Source organism: Limulus polyphemus, unplaced genomic scaffold, assembly GCF_000517525.1.
Source record: "Limulus polyphemus unplaced genomic scaffold, Limulus_polyphemus-2.1.2 Scaffold149, whole genome shotgun sequence".
Taxonomy (NCBI): Eukaryota; Metazoa; Arthropoda; class Merostomata; order Xiphosura; family Limulidae; genus Limulus; species Limulus polyphemus.
Window position 1 is genome coordinate 13178 of NW_013665759.1, and position 12564 is coordinate 25741.

Here is a 12564-nt window from a genome sequence, read left to right on the forward strand (position 1 = left end):
AGGGTTATAGGGCAGCATTATTTGCCACATTTCCATTTATCAAATTTGTTTTTTTTTCCATTGCTAGTCTTGTCCATGTTGTTTCATTCCTTCTACATTTCCCATCCTCCCCACCCTGCTTCCCTCCCTGATTGGAACCTCATTGTGATCCTCCATCCTCCATTTAACCCTTTGTCTTTGTTAAATTACCTTTTCTTGAATTCCCTGTTCCTGCTCATGTTGGCATACAGATGGCATCATTCTGATGTACTCATTGTTACTGATCATAATGTTTTGTTTCCTAGTTTCTATGTTCTCCTTTCCTGATTTTTTCCTTTATGCCCAAAACTTTGACTGCTGGAGAGGATAATTCTACTGTCATACCCATTTCCCTTCCCTCTGTATTCCACCTTTCTGACCATTCCAATCCCAACTGCCTCCTTTGCCTGGTCAGGGTTCTCCAGTGTTATATGACTTGTACTGCTCCCTTCTGTGGTTCCCAATTCTGTTGGTTTATTCTGTGGAATCCTAACCTCTCCTATTACTTTTCTCCCATTATCCTTGTAGGTTGGATTCACCAGTTTCTTTGCCTGGCATATTTTCCCTTTCTCCTGATAATTATCAGATTTGTCATGTTTCTTCTCATCCATTCCATCACTTTACCTTGTTCCTGGCTGCACATTTCCATCTTCTCTTGGAGGACATCATCAGTGCTGGTATGTGGATCACTGCACATACCTGTCACCAATTTGCTCTCCTCTGTTTCTCTGTTAGTGTTAAGTACTCCATCCTATTTTTTTTTTTTTTTTTTGCAGCGGCCTTTCTAACATGTTTGGATCACAGTCTGTGGCAAGTTTTGCCTGATCAGGTGTACTTAGTCCTAAGTCCACACTGTAAGACCTGTAATCAAATACCATGTTAGATTATTATAACATTGGGTCTCTTCCTACCACGGTTTTCATGTCCAGTTCTAGATCCTGCCAGGTGTTTGTTGATCAACTCCATCAGTATGTTCTCTATGCTTTCAAAATTCAATGTCATAACACATTACCAGGTCATATTACATATTATACTCACCATTAAGATGGGGTGTTCTGCAGAACTGCTAGTAGGTATACCTTGTGGTCTTTTGCTTCATGAATATGTTCATCCTGGACCGTACACTCATGGACTAACATGAGTAAAGCGGACAGGGATAGCTGCCAATCTTTGATGATCCATGGCATTTGAGCCTCTTCCTACCTGATGTCGACAAGTGTTGGTTGATTAACTCTAGTTGATGTGAATGCTCTGCTTTTCAAAATAGTATACCACAGTCACCCATTGCACTGTCTCCAGTGCTGCAGTCCTCCAGACTGTCCAATGCATTATATCCCTCCATCTTCTAGTGGAGTATAGGAGTCTTTACCATTTAACCTTTTCCTAGCTGCTGGTGTTGTGGACCATGGAGGCATGTCCACCCGAGTGTGCTGAATACCATTGAGTTGAGAGTGGATTGATGGCATTCTGCAAGTGTAGTTGGCATGACACCCTTTTGTACTGTGGACCTGATTTTCAATTCCAGGTATTGAATGTAGCACTCCACCCTATCTATATATATATTGCACTTGTCTCTCCGGCTGAGGCACCATCCTTCCTACTATCTGCTGGATGCTGATTCCTGGTGGATCTGGTGTTGGTTGAAGCTGGATCAGCCACATAAGTCCTCACATGTATTTGGATGGTTACCTTACTCCTACTGTGAAATGGATGATAAAATTTCAATGCCACCAAGTTTCGGACTGGAGATGCAATCCCTATATAGCCATCCCTCATCTTACCATCCCCTCATTGTTGGTTCCTGGTGGATCTGGTGTTGGTTGAAGATGGATGAGACACACAATTTCCCCCAGTATACGGTTGGGTACCATCTTCCTTCTGCAGACTGGTTGATAACTTTCCAGTGCCTCCTGGTTTTAGACCTGAGCTCTCCACCTTCCTACCGTCTGCCAGATATCAGTTCCCAGTGGATCTAGTATTGGTTGTGTGGGAGGTGCATGCCTGTGGAGGCAGATTTTTAGTATAGAAGTTCCTATGCCCTGCTGTTACCCATTATTTACGTGAAAGATAGAGGACCATCTTCCTACCATGGACCTAATGTACAATTCCAATTGTCGCCAGGTGTTGGTTGAGGTCAAACTCCCCTTTATGGTCTGTTGTGCCCTAGCCACTCTTCACTGAGAGGTCCCTTTTTATTTCTGTACTTTCTTGGGTTTCACAATTGTTTTCGCCCTTTTGGCAACACATTACTAATGGGCAAAGAGTATAGCTCTGGTTCAGAAGTGGTGCAGTCTCCCATGGGTGTGTTGTTTTTAGTTTTTTCTCACACCCATGGTTCTCCTTTGGTTCATCCTCTCACCAGCCCTCCACCTGTTCATTGTGGGATTCTAGCTTTTTATGAGCAGAAATAAGATATCATATCAGAAGTTAACATTTTCCTAAACTGAAAATGTATTTCCAATAGATACTAACCTCCTCTCACATTTGCCACCCATCCTTTCCGCTTCCAGTGTGGTTTGGTGTGTTCTAGCCAATCTTGAAATGGTTAACAGCTGTAAGATTAGAGAGGGTGCTAGTTATGATAGGGATAGTCACACTCTTATTGGTGGAGGGTTGCTGCATAATCATTTGCATGTTAATATGCAGATATCTCACACTAACATATGTAAGGATAAGTGGGAGTATCAAGGCTAGTGGCAAGCAAAAATTATATCTTACAACTTCTCACAGAATAACTTTTCTTGATTAGTGCTGCCTTCTATCAGCACAAATTTTACATTCTCATCACTAGCCTTCCACCTCCCACTTCAGCATCTCCACATGCAAATGATCATGCAGCAACTCTCCACCAATAGGAGCATGACACAACTCCTGTCAGTGCCCTCTTCACAGTTGCACTCATTAATCACCTCTACAGACTTAGCTTTTCTTTATTATTTATTTAAATGTTTTGGAATTATGAAAGGTTGCTTTTTTCAACTTTTCTTACTTTTTCAGGGGTCTTTTTAGCTAGGTTGTTGTGGATCTCACTCTTTAGCAAGTGGTGCTTGACCAGGTATACTTTTTTTTTTTAAATATCCACTGACCATCCTGTAACATGCTCGATGTCAATTATGTTATCACCCTTCCTACTTCAGACCTTGTGTATAACTCCAGATGTAGGTTATGTCTTCATTTTATTGTCATCTGTGCCTAAACAATTACATTGCAGGATTGGGTTATGCACACTTTTGAGATTGGGTGTTCTGTAAGACTGCTAGTAGTTCTCTCTAGTGGTTTTCTGCATCATAAATATGTTTGTCCCAGACCATACATTTATGGAGTAACAGAAGTAAAGCAAAGATTGCTACACATCTCTGATGCTCCACGGCATTGAGACTCTTCCTACTGTGGACCTGATGTACAATTCCAGATGCTGTAAGGTTTGGGTTGATCGACTCCATCAATGTGGTAGCTCTGCTTTTCAAAATAGGGTTTCACAGTTATACGTTGCACTGTCTCTTGTGATGTGGTCCTCTGGACTCTCCAATGCATTTTACCCTCCATTCTTCTAGTGGAGTATGAGACTCCTTACCACTTACTGTTCGTAGCCGCTGGGTTGGTGGACTATGGAGGCCTATCCTCCTCAGTGATGAATCATACCACTCAGTTGAGACTAGAGTGGTGGCATTCTGCAGGTATTGATGGTGTATAGCACTTCCTACAGCGGAACTGATGTACAATTCCAGATGCCACCAGGTTTTGGTTGTAGCACTATGCCATATTACTGTCTATTTATATAACTAATTGCTTTTTTCAACCGTGGCATTCCTCCTTCCTATCATCCTCCAGAGGTACATTCCAGGTGGGTCTGGTGTTGGTTGGAGATGACCTGGTCACGATTACAATCATATGTTGATGGTATGACAACCTTACTACCGCGGACCTGATGTAGAATTCCAGATGCCACCAGGTTTTGGTTGAAGCACTCCATCATATCACGAATATATATATATATATATATATATAATTGCAGTTTGCCCCTCATGCTGAGACATTCCTCCTACCTACCATCTTCTGGATGTACATTTTCAATGGGTCCGGCATTAGTTGGATATGGTCCAGCTAAATAAGTCCTCATGTGTGCTGGCCAGTATCCCTTCTCCTACTGCAGACTGGGTGACAATTGCCCACTCACACAAGGTTTTGGACTGGAGATGCACTGCAGGTTTATGATCCCTCTTCCTACTGTCCGCTGGATGTCAGTTCCCGGCAAATCTGGTGTCGGTTGTAGCTGGACATAGCACATTTTCCTGCTTGTACACAGCCGGGTATCTTCCTCCTACTGTGGACTGGAAGTACCATACCAACTGTCGCCAGGTTTTGACCGGAGATGTTATCCTGCCGATGCTTTCAACCTTTCTACTATCCACTGGATGTCGATTCCCAGCGGATTTGATATTGGTACTACTGGAAACATGTGCAAGTGGAGGTGGATTTTGGTACAGAAGCTTGTCTTCTCTACCAATTCTTACTTCCAGGTGAAGAGATAGGTGATCCTCTACCTACTGCGGATCTGATGTACCATTCCAGATACTGCCTGGTGTTGGACAAGGTCAAACTACTACTATGGTCTGTCACACCATAGCCACATGACACCAAGGGGTCCCATTAATCGGTCATACATATTCTGTGATTTCTTCATGTTTTTCCACCTTTTATGTTTGTGACACAGTCATAAAAGAAGGAAGAATATACCTGGATCAGATGTGGTGCAGTCTCCTGCTGAGGTCTATTTTTGAGCACTTCCTAAAGGGGGATAATTTTTTTCACCAGCTATTTTGTGAGAAGAGTTAAGATATTGTACCAGAAGTTAGCATTTTCCTACACTGAAAATGTAATTCCAACAGATACTTACCACCTCTTGCACTTCCCACTTATAATAGGAGTTGTGTCACACTCCTCTTGGTGGAGAGCTGATGCATGATCATTTGCATTTGGATAAGCAGAAGCAGGAGGTGGGCGACTAGTGCTGAGCATTGAAAAGTTGCACCAATAGAGAGCAGTACCAATCAAGTAAAGCTATATTGTGAGAGGGGGTAAGTATCTGTTGGAAATTAATTTTTTTTTAGGAAAATGTTAACTTTGGTGTTCTGTGAACATTGTAAAAAGTGCATTATTATAGTCAAATAATAAAGGATACATTTAGACAAAGACAAATTATTTTATTAAATAACCAGATACTGAAACTGTACCGACCAAGAAGCTGAAACGCTCTTACAGTTATTGATTGGTGAGTTTGTCTAATGGAGCTTCATTGTAATTAAAGAGGAAAATTTGAGCTTGTGTCATTTACTACAAATTATAACATCTGGAGAATATAAAAAAACAAAATGGCAGAAGCCCTCATTACTTCTTAATTGTAATGATAGAACATTGCAACAGGACTGTGCTAAACCTGTTGGTCATGTTTATATGTATGAGATGGAATATGTGGAATCCAGATCTGCCACTTCTACTGATGAGAACACACACTACACTTCAGCTTTCTCATGTATAGTCAAGAATTGAAAGTATCAGTAGACTTGGGGAATGAATACTAAGTACAGAAAAGCACCAACAAACCTTTACAAAATAAACCATTTCATAAACACCATTAATATTGTCCACGACTACTTGAGGTGATACAAGAATAGTTTGTATGTTTAGATAACAACAAACAAGGATGTGGAATAAACCATTAACAAGAGCATACTTATTACAGCTAAATAGCAATCTAGTAAAATAACCTGACAAAGTGGAGATTTTTCAGACTTTGTTTTTGAATAAATTTCAAAATTTTTAGATGTAATACCTGTAACAGCTGTTTAATAATATGATATTATTAAGAGTCAGAAGATGATTTCAAGATGAAATCTATTAATTTATCAATATTCCAATCCTAAACTCATTCAAGTTTATAGAATGGTCTGTTAAGGAAACATTTTTTACCCAGCATAACTAAAATGTTTCTGTTTTCTAAAAATCTTTTCTATGTTTGTCAATACAAATTGTCACTTATGTAACTTTAAGCTTTGTAACAAGTATTATTCTGATCCTTATTCTAGACTACCTTGGTTTGCTTATGATTAAACGTTATTTAAAATAATCTTGCAGTTTTTTAGCAGAATGTGAAGTAAATTATACAGTAATTGTCAAACGAGAAGTGTAATAAATATGTAAGAATACATTTAGTAGATTGAGAAAAAAATAGAAATATTTACAGATTCTAATATACTGTTAATTTAGTGTATTTTATCTACTTTATATGTGTTATGTGGTCATCACAGTCTACTTTTGTGTTTTTTTTTAGGATCATAGATGAAATTATCCTCAGTTATGTAGTAAGTATACTGCAGTCTTTAGGAAATTCTGATGCAGTGGCTGATGCTTTTGATGTGGATCAGTTCATTGAGATGATGGCTGCATATATTCCAGCATTTAGTTCAATTAACAGGTATAATAAAGGAGAGAAATATTTCTACTTTTAAACAGAGCAATACATACATGTGGAGTCATTTAGTGATAAATCATCTAATAGGTAATACCCTACAAACACTAATTTACACCAAACTTAGTTCATGATTTTCTTTGTTCTTGACAAAATGAAAATGAATAATTTCTAACCTAATTGTAACATGCAGTTCAAAGTTATGCAGAGACCAAAGTCTGGTTGATGAATGGATGACCTAGCAACTTTAGATGATCACTCTTTAATCAGATGTTGATCCTTTCCTAATGAGACTGAATTTTTTCTCATAGAAAAACATGTTTATAATAAATCATATATTGTAAGTTTTTATATCCAACATAATTTAGGTTATTATTTGTCATAAAATGGCCGTGTCTGCTTGTGCATAAGCTTTTTATTCATATGGGTAGATGTAATAGAATATCATAATTAAAATAATCCATTCTTATTTATGGTTTTAGTGGTTTATCAACCTTTAATTACTTGCTATCATGAGAATTAAGGTAGCTGCAGTCTGTTACTAATTTCAGTCATAACTGGTATGTGTTTTATTTATGCTTATGTGAATGCATTATTACAACTATTAAATTCTAAAAATTAGTAAAACTTCTGGAAATTAGAATTGAAATTTTGAGTTAGTTGAAAACCTAAATGCCTTTTTCTTGAAACTGTGTCCATTTGCTGCTTTTTCAATATTAGTGTCATGCAGGTAATGCCAGAATGAAAGTCATTTACAGGTACTTAATTTTACTCTACTAATATGCAATTCTTATCAAAAGAAAAAAAATGTAGAAGGTTTTAATTATATATCTATCATCAGTGCATTGCTTTACTAGTAGCATAAACAACTAAATTATAAATGAAAAAAGGGGCTCAGCATGGCCTGATTAGTGTGCCAGACTTTAGATCTGTGGGTCCATCATTCATGTTCCGTTACTGAAAAAAACAAATTGCGCTCCACACTTTGGGGCTGTAGGTATATTATAAGAGTGACAGTGAAAATCCAGTTTTCAATTAGATGAGACACTCTAAAGAGGTAGAGGTTAGTACTGTTAACTAGCTCTGTTCCCTCTAGTCTATCAGTTCTATATTAGAGGTGGCTAACACAGACAGCCCTAAAATAGCTTTTCACAAATATCCAGGAAACAGAATAAATTAAAAAATGCATATGTGAAATCTACATTAAATATTTAATTAGACTTAATAAAAAAACATTTTTCTTACATTTGGTAAAACGTTAATAAAATTGTAATATTGTTATTCTGAATGTTTTTTTCATGGATATTGATATGTAAAAAATCCACTTATTTCCTTTTTTTTTAATTTTATCGTATGAACGTACATTTTTACACTAATAAAATTTTGTATACGTTGCCATTTGACCTTGCATTGTTATTTGTTAAATGGATTATGAAGAGAATCATTTCTCAACATTTTGACTAGTAAAGACCATAAAGATTTAAAATTTTGTTTTATTGAATAGAATTAGCAAAGAATCCTTTTCTTTTTTTTTAATGAAAAATTCGTTATCAACATAGGTGCATAACTGGGGAGGGAGGTATATGTGTCACGTGCCACCTGAAATACATTTCTTTTTTTTCTATTAAAAAAAAAATTCTATAAGACTTGTTTTAAAAGAAAAGCTCTATTTAATCTTGATCATGATGGAGCAAACAACTTTAATCAAAATTATATTAATGATGTTTTCATAATTCTCTATACATGAAAGTTAAGTGTTCCTACAATTGTTATTTTTTCCCCTTGAAACAAAGCTTAACGTACCTAGATGTATTGAGATTATTGATGTAATAGTGTTTTATCTTTATTACAGTGCAGCCATTTGTGAGTGGATGTTTGAGTTTGCAAGAAAACTGGCATCTTCAGGCAAAGGTCTGAGCAGTTTTTCTAGATTATTAAAGCTTTTTTTAGGTGTTACTGAACTCCAAGTAATAAATGTGGTAATATGCATTTGTTATAGTATATCAGAAGTAAATAGAAGTATGTTAAAATAATAATTTAGTTGTGGTAATTATTTTTTTTGTGTCAAATGGATAAATTTCTATGCATCTTATTTCAAGTGAATCTTAAAACATTTTAGGAGATCAGACAAGAAAAAAAAATTTTTTTTGAGATCCTTAAATTGGTATGTGGAACTCTTGTATCAGATTGGTTTGTAGAACAGCTTTAAGAATTAATATTGTAAATGCATTAGAAAATTTTATAACTCTCATTGGTACAACCAAAAACTTCAATGACCCCCTTTTGTTATTGTGAATACAACATGTAGTACAAGAAAATAAAAGTTTTGAAAACCAAGTGTTTTATGATTCTTAAACTTATAGTTTTTTAAAAAAGGGTTTGCTGAAGTTACTAGCCAAAACCATTTGATTTGATTTTTTTAACATTTTAATAATTGCTTTATTCAAGTTGTAAGAAAATTTTTCTTTTGAAAAAAAAAATCAATTTCTATATAAGACATCAGTAAGAAACTTTCAATTTCTCAATCAAAACTAAGCATTTTTGTTAGTGTATGTCAAATGTTCCAGTTTTTATTTTTGAAATATATATAAATATATTATTCAAATGATTCATCTTAACTTTTTATTTACATATCATATTGTACATGAATTTTATTTGTTAGGCTCGAAATTGAATGTTCCACACAAATTTTGGACAGCTGAAACTCAAAATGAGCTTTCACATGGAAAAAATGAAGATATTTCACTACCATGTGAAAACCATATACCATCTTCAATAGTTTTTCCTGGGAATTACAAATATTGCCATTCTCGTAATAGCAGTGGTTCCAGTCAGAGTTGTTCTTCAGTAGGCAGCTCCAGTAACTGCTATCCCAGCTTTTCTAGCCAATCACGATCTAGAAACACTAGTAATTCTAGCCAGTCAGAAGAAGACTTTTTCTGCAGTAATGCCATGGTAAAAAAAGTTCTACTGTATATGTATTTGCTAGTTTGTTTGAAATATATTTTGAGTTGTCCATCTTAGTCAAAGAGCATAGTTATAAAATGATAATACTAATTTTTATTCTTAGCTGCTTTTTCAAGTTAGAAGAAACAAGAGTAGAGACAACTTTAAATATCCATACTAATTTTCTAAACAATTCAGAAATATTCTTAATAAAACTTGCATGTCTCACGTGTTGTATACCTACAAACAAAAATATTATGTCTTGCAGGATGACCAAACTGACATATCACAACATATTCAAGTTCTTACAGAAATGTTTCCTAACACTTGTACACTGGAAATTCAACACTGTGTTAGTGTTTCTTATGGTGACTGCCAGAAAGCAGCACAGTTGCTTCTTCAACGGCAAGAAACAGATGAAAGTTTGACAGGTCCTCTGCCAAAAGTTTCAAAAAATAAGCCTTCTCGCCGTGGAGCCACAGAGAATATTTTGGATGACAAAGAATTGAGACAGCAGATTCTTAGCAGGTAAAAAACAATTCATCTGAGGTTTTACTACTTTTTTCTTGTAAATCACTTCATTCTGCACATTCACTATTTTATAATGTATTTAATAGTAGTAGTAAAATGATGTGTTGAAATTTCTTTAACATTATAATTCATTCAAGGTGTTTCAATCTTAAATTATATAATAAACTATTTGAAAAGTCTATTGTTACATGTACATCATTTCACTGTAACTGTAATTTGTGACTAATTCATACATTTTTAAAACCTTGGATGGATCTTAGTAACATTTTCAAATAACAGGTTTTTTGTTTTATGAAAAGCCAGGAGAAATACACAGTGTATAAAAATGGTTGTACACCTTTTAAAATGTAATACGTTATAAATAAAGAAAGGTAAAGGCATATTATATAAGTACCCATTGGCCTAAAACCTTTAAGTTTTATTTCATCTCATTAGTTTAGCTCACACCAAGGTTCATTATTTTGTCAATAGACAATGTTGTGATGTGTTAAACTCAATTCTGTTAATCTCATACAGTACCAAATGCAACACATCATGCACAGAGCATCAATAAACAGTGCATGTAATTGGGAGACTACATAAGCAGTTTAAGCACGTAAGATCTATGTTTCCTAGTAGGAACACTGGATAATTCAGCATAACTAAAAACACTATTTTCTCAGTAACTGAGTCACTTGACTCGCATACCTGGCCATTTTGCATTTTATGCTTATTAGGAACTGGACAATGTTAAAAAAACTACTTAGATTCACTTTAAAATAAGATTATAGCTATTTTAGCAAACTTTTATTTTTTATGTGACTTAAAATTATTTAATTAACAGTGTATAATTTGGGATCATATTTATAGTGCTTTACAATTTCTAATACTTTTTGCTCTGACTGAATACAAAGGGAAAATGCTTTATCTATGCAAAATATTTCTTTCTTCAGAAACTGTGGTGCAACCATTCTTCTTAGTTTTTCTCATAGGTGTGCTAGTGTCAATAATTGAAGGTTATATTCATTTCAAGGGAGGTACAGAAACTTGTACAATTTAGTATGATAAAGACATATATCCCTTGAATATGTGTATTGAGAATTATTAATTTAAGAATATATAATTTAATAATTTTATGATACCACACCTGAACATTGGTCTAATACTACAGTATTGTAGTTTGATTATTGTTGATCTCATCTCTGCATTATGCAGACATTTTGATTTAATCTTGCTTTCTACCCCATCAGCTTGTAGCCTCAATCATGAACTTAGATGCTAGCTTGTTCAGAGAAGAATTTCTTTTATATATGGATAAAGATTCTTCCTTTATTTGTACACTAGTGTGAGCTTGTTTTTGTTTTGCTAACTGTACTGAAAATTATTCTCTGCAAAACATTTCCGAAACTTGCACTTTGCAGAAACTTGTAACTTTAAAATAGACATCAGTGTATCTGAATACAAACTTTAAAGATGTAAGTCCAGGAATGCTATTCACATCTCTGCCACAAAGAGCTGTTACCTTGTGCACACTTTCATATAATTTCCTGTGTATGCCAGAGGCTTTCAACAAACCTCCCATTCCTACATGTGTCAATGTGTATTGCATCAGCTGATGATGTAATCATCATTAAACTATAGCACATCACCAATAGGAGAGCAACACATCCTCCATGTGCAGTAATCCCCATGAACTCTAGCACGTGAACACAGGCTCATCTTTCCTTGGCACTGCTAGTGTTCTGATGTGTTTTTTCTTGTGCTTCTTTCATATTTTATGGGATTTATATTTAGTCTATTACCATCAGTTCCTTTTTCTTGCTCATTAGGCTGTCTTTGAATCTTTTTCTTGTTGGATTACAAGTACTCTCATCTATTTAACCCTTTCGAGACAGGTCACAGGTGAAAGGCCATGTCATCTCATTTGTTGACTCGCATTCAAAATTTTATTGAACTACTATTTCATGAATTTATTTCAATTAGTTTGTACCAAACTGTAGATTGTAACTCAGATTTAGAATTATACATTACTCAATTTGTTAATTTAAAAGTAAATATTAAAAAAACACAGATAAACATCAATTTTTGTGTGTCACATGGTATGTTGAATGCAGCACTGGTTCACATTAGATGTTTGTGAAGTCAAAATACTAAGTCTATAGTTTCATACGATTTAGAAGCTCAAATTACAGATATTGATAAGCTAGAATATAAAATAAGAAGGTCTTAACTTTTCTATTTGCTAAGATATTGCTCACTTAACAAATCAAACATAGTGGCACCCTGCTCACCTCTTTCCATTTTTGGAAATGCTCCCTTATATACACTTCTATATATGACATGAATAACCAATTGGAAGATCAGAATGTACCCTTAGTGGTTTTATCAGTTTTTCTAATGTTCCTTCCACCATTTCTTTCTTTTGGATCAAGATTTCATTGACGTAGGTTGTGTTTTAGTCTGCTCGAAATTTCATATTTTTTTACACCCAAGTACAGCTTAGTTACTAAGCTTGATAAATTATAGTAGAATTCTATGGTATATATGTAGTAATTTATGATTTTTTTAGTTATTCAAAAGTATATATAAAACCTAAAAAATATTTTGTTTCATGTCCTCTA

General features: G+C 35.0%; 1 protein-coding gene across 1 annotated transcript in view; it reads left to right on the forward strand.

The window, feature by feature from the left end:
- The first annotated feature begins 1063 nt into the window (after positions 1-1063).
- The window catches only part of LOC106475653 (CUE domain-containing protein 2-like), a 26616-nt gene continuing 15115 nt past the window's right edge, over positions 1064-12564 (forward strand). The window contains exons 1-5 of the mRNA XM_013936335.2: positions 1064-1137; positions 6350-6493; positions 8340-8398; positions 9150-9442; positions 9702-9961. Coding sequence (XP_013791789.1) covers positions 1064-1137; positions 6350-6493; positions 8340-8398; positions 9150-9442; positions 9702-9961 — 830 coding nt within the window. The remainder of the gene's footprint in view (positions 1138-6349; positions 6494-8339; positions 8399-9149; positions 9443-9701; positions 9962-12564) is intronic.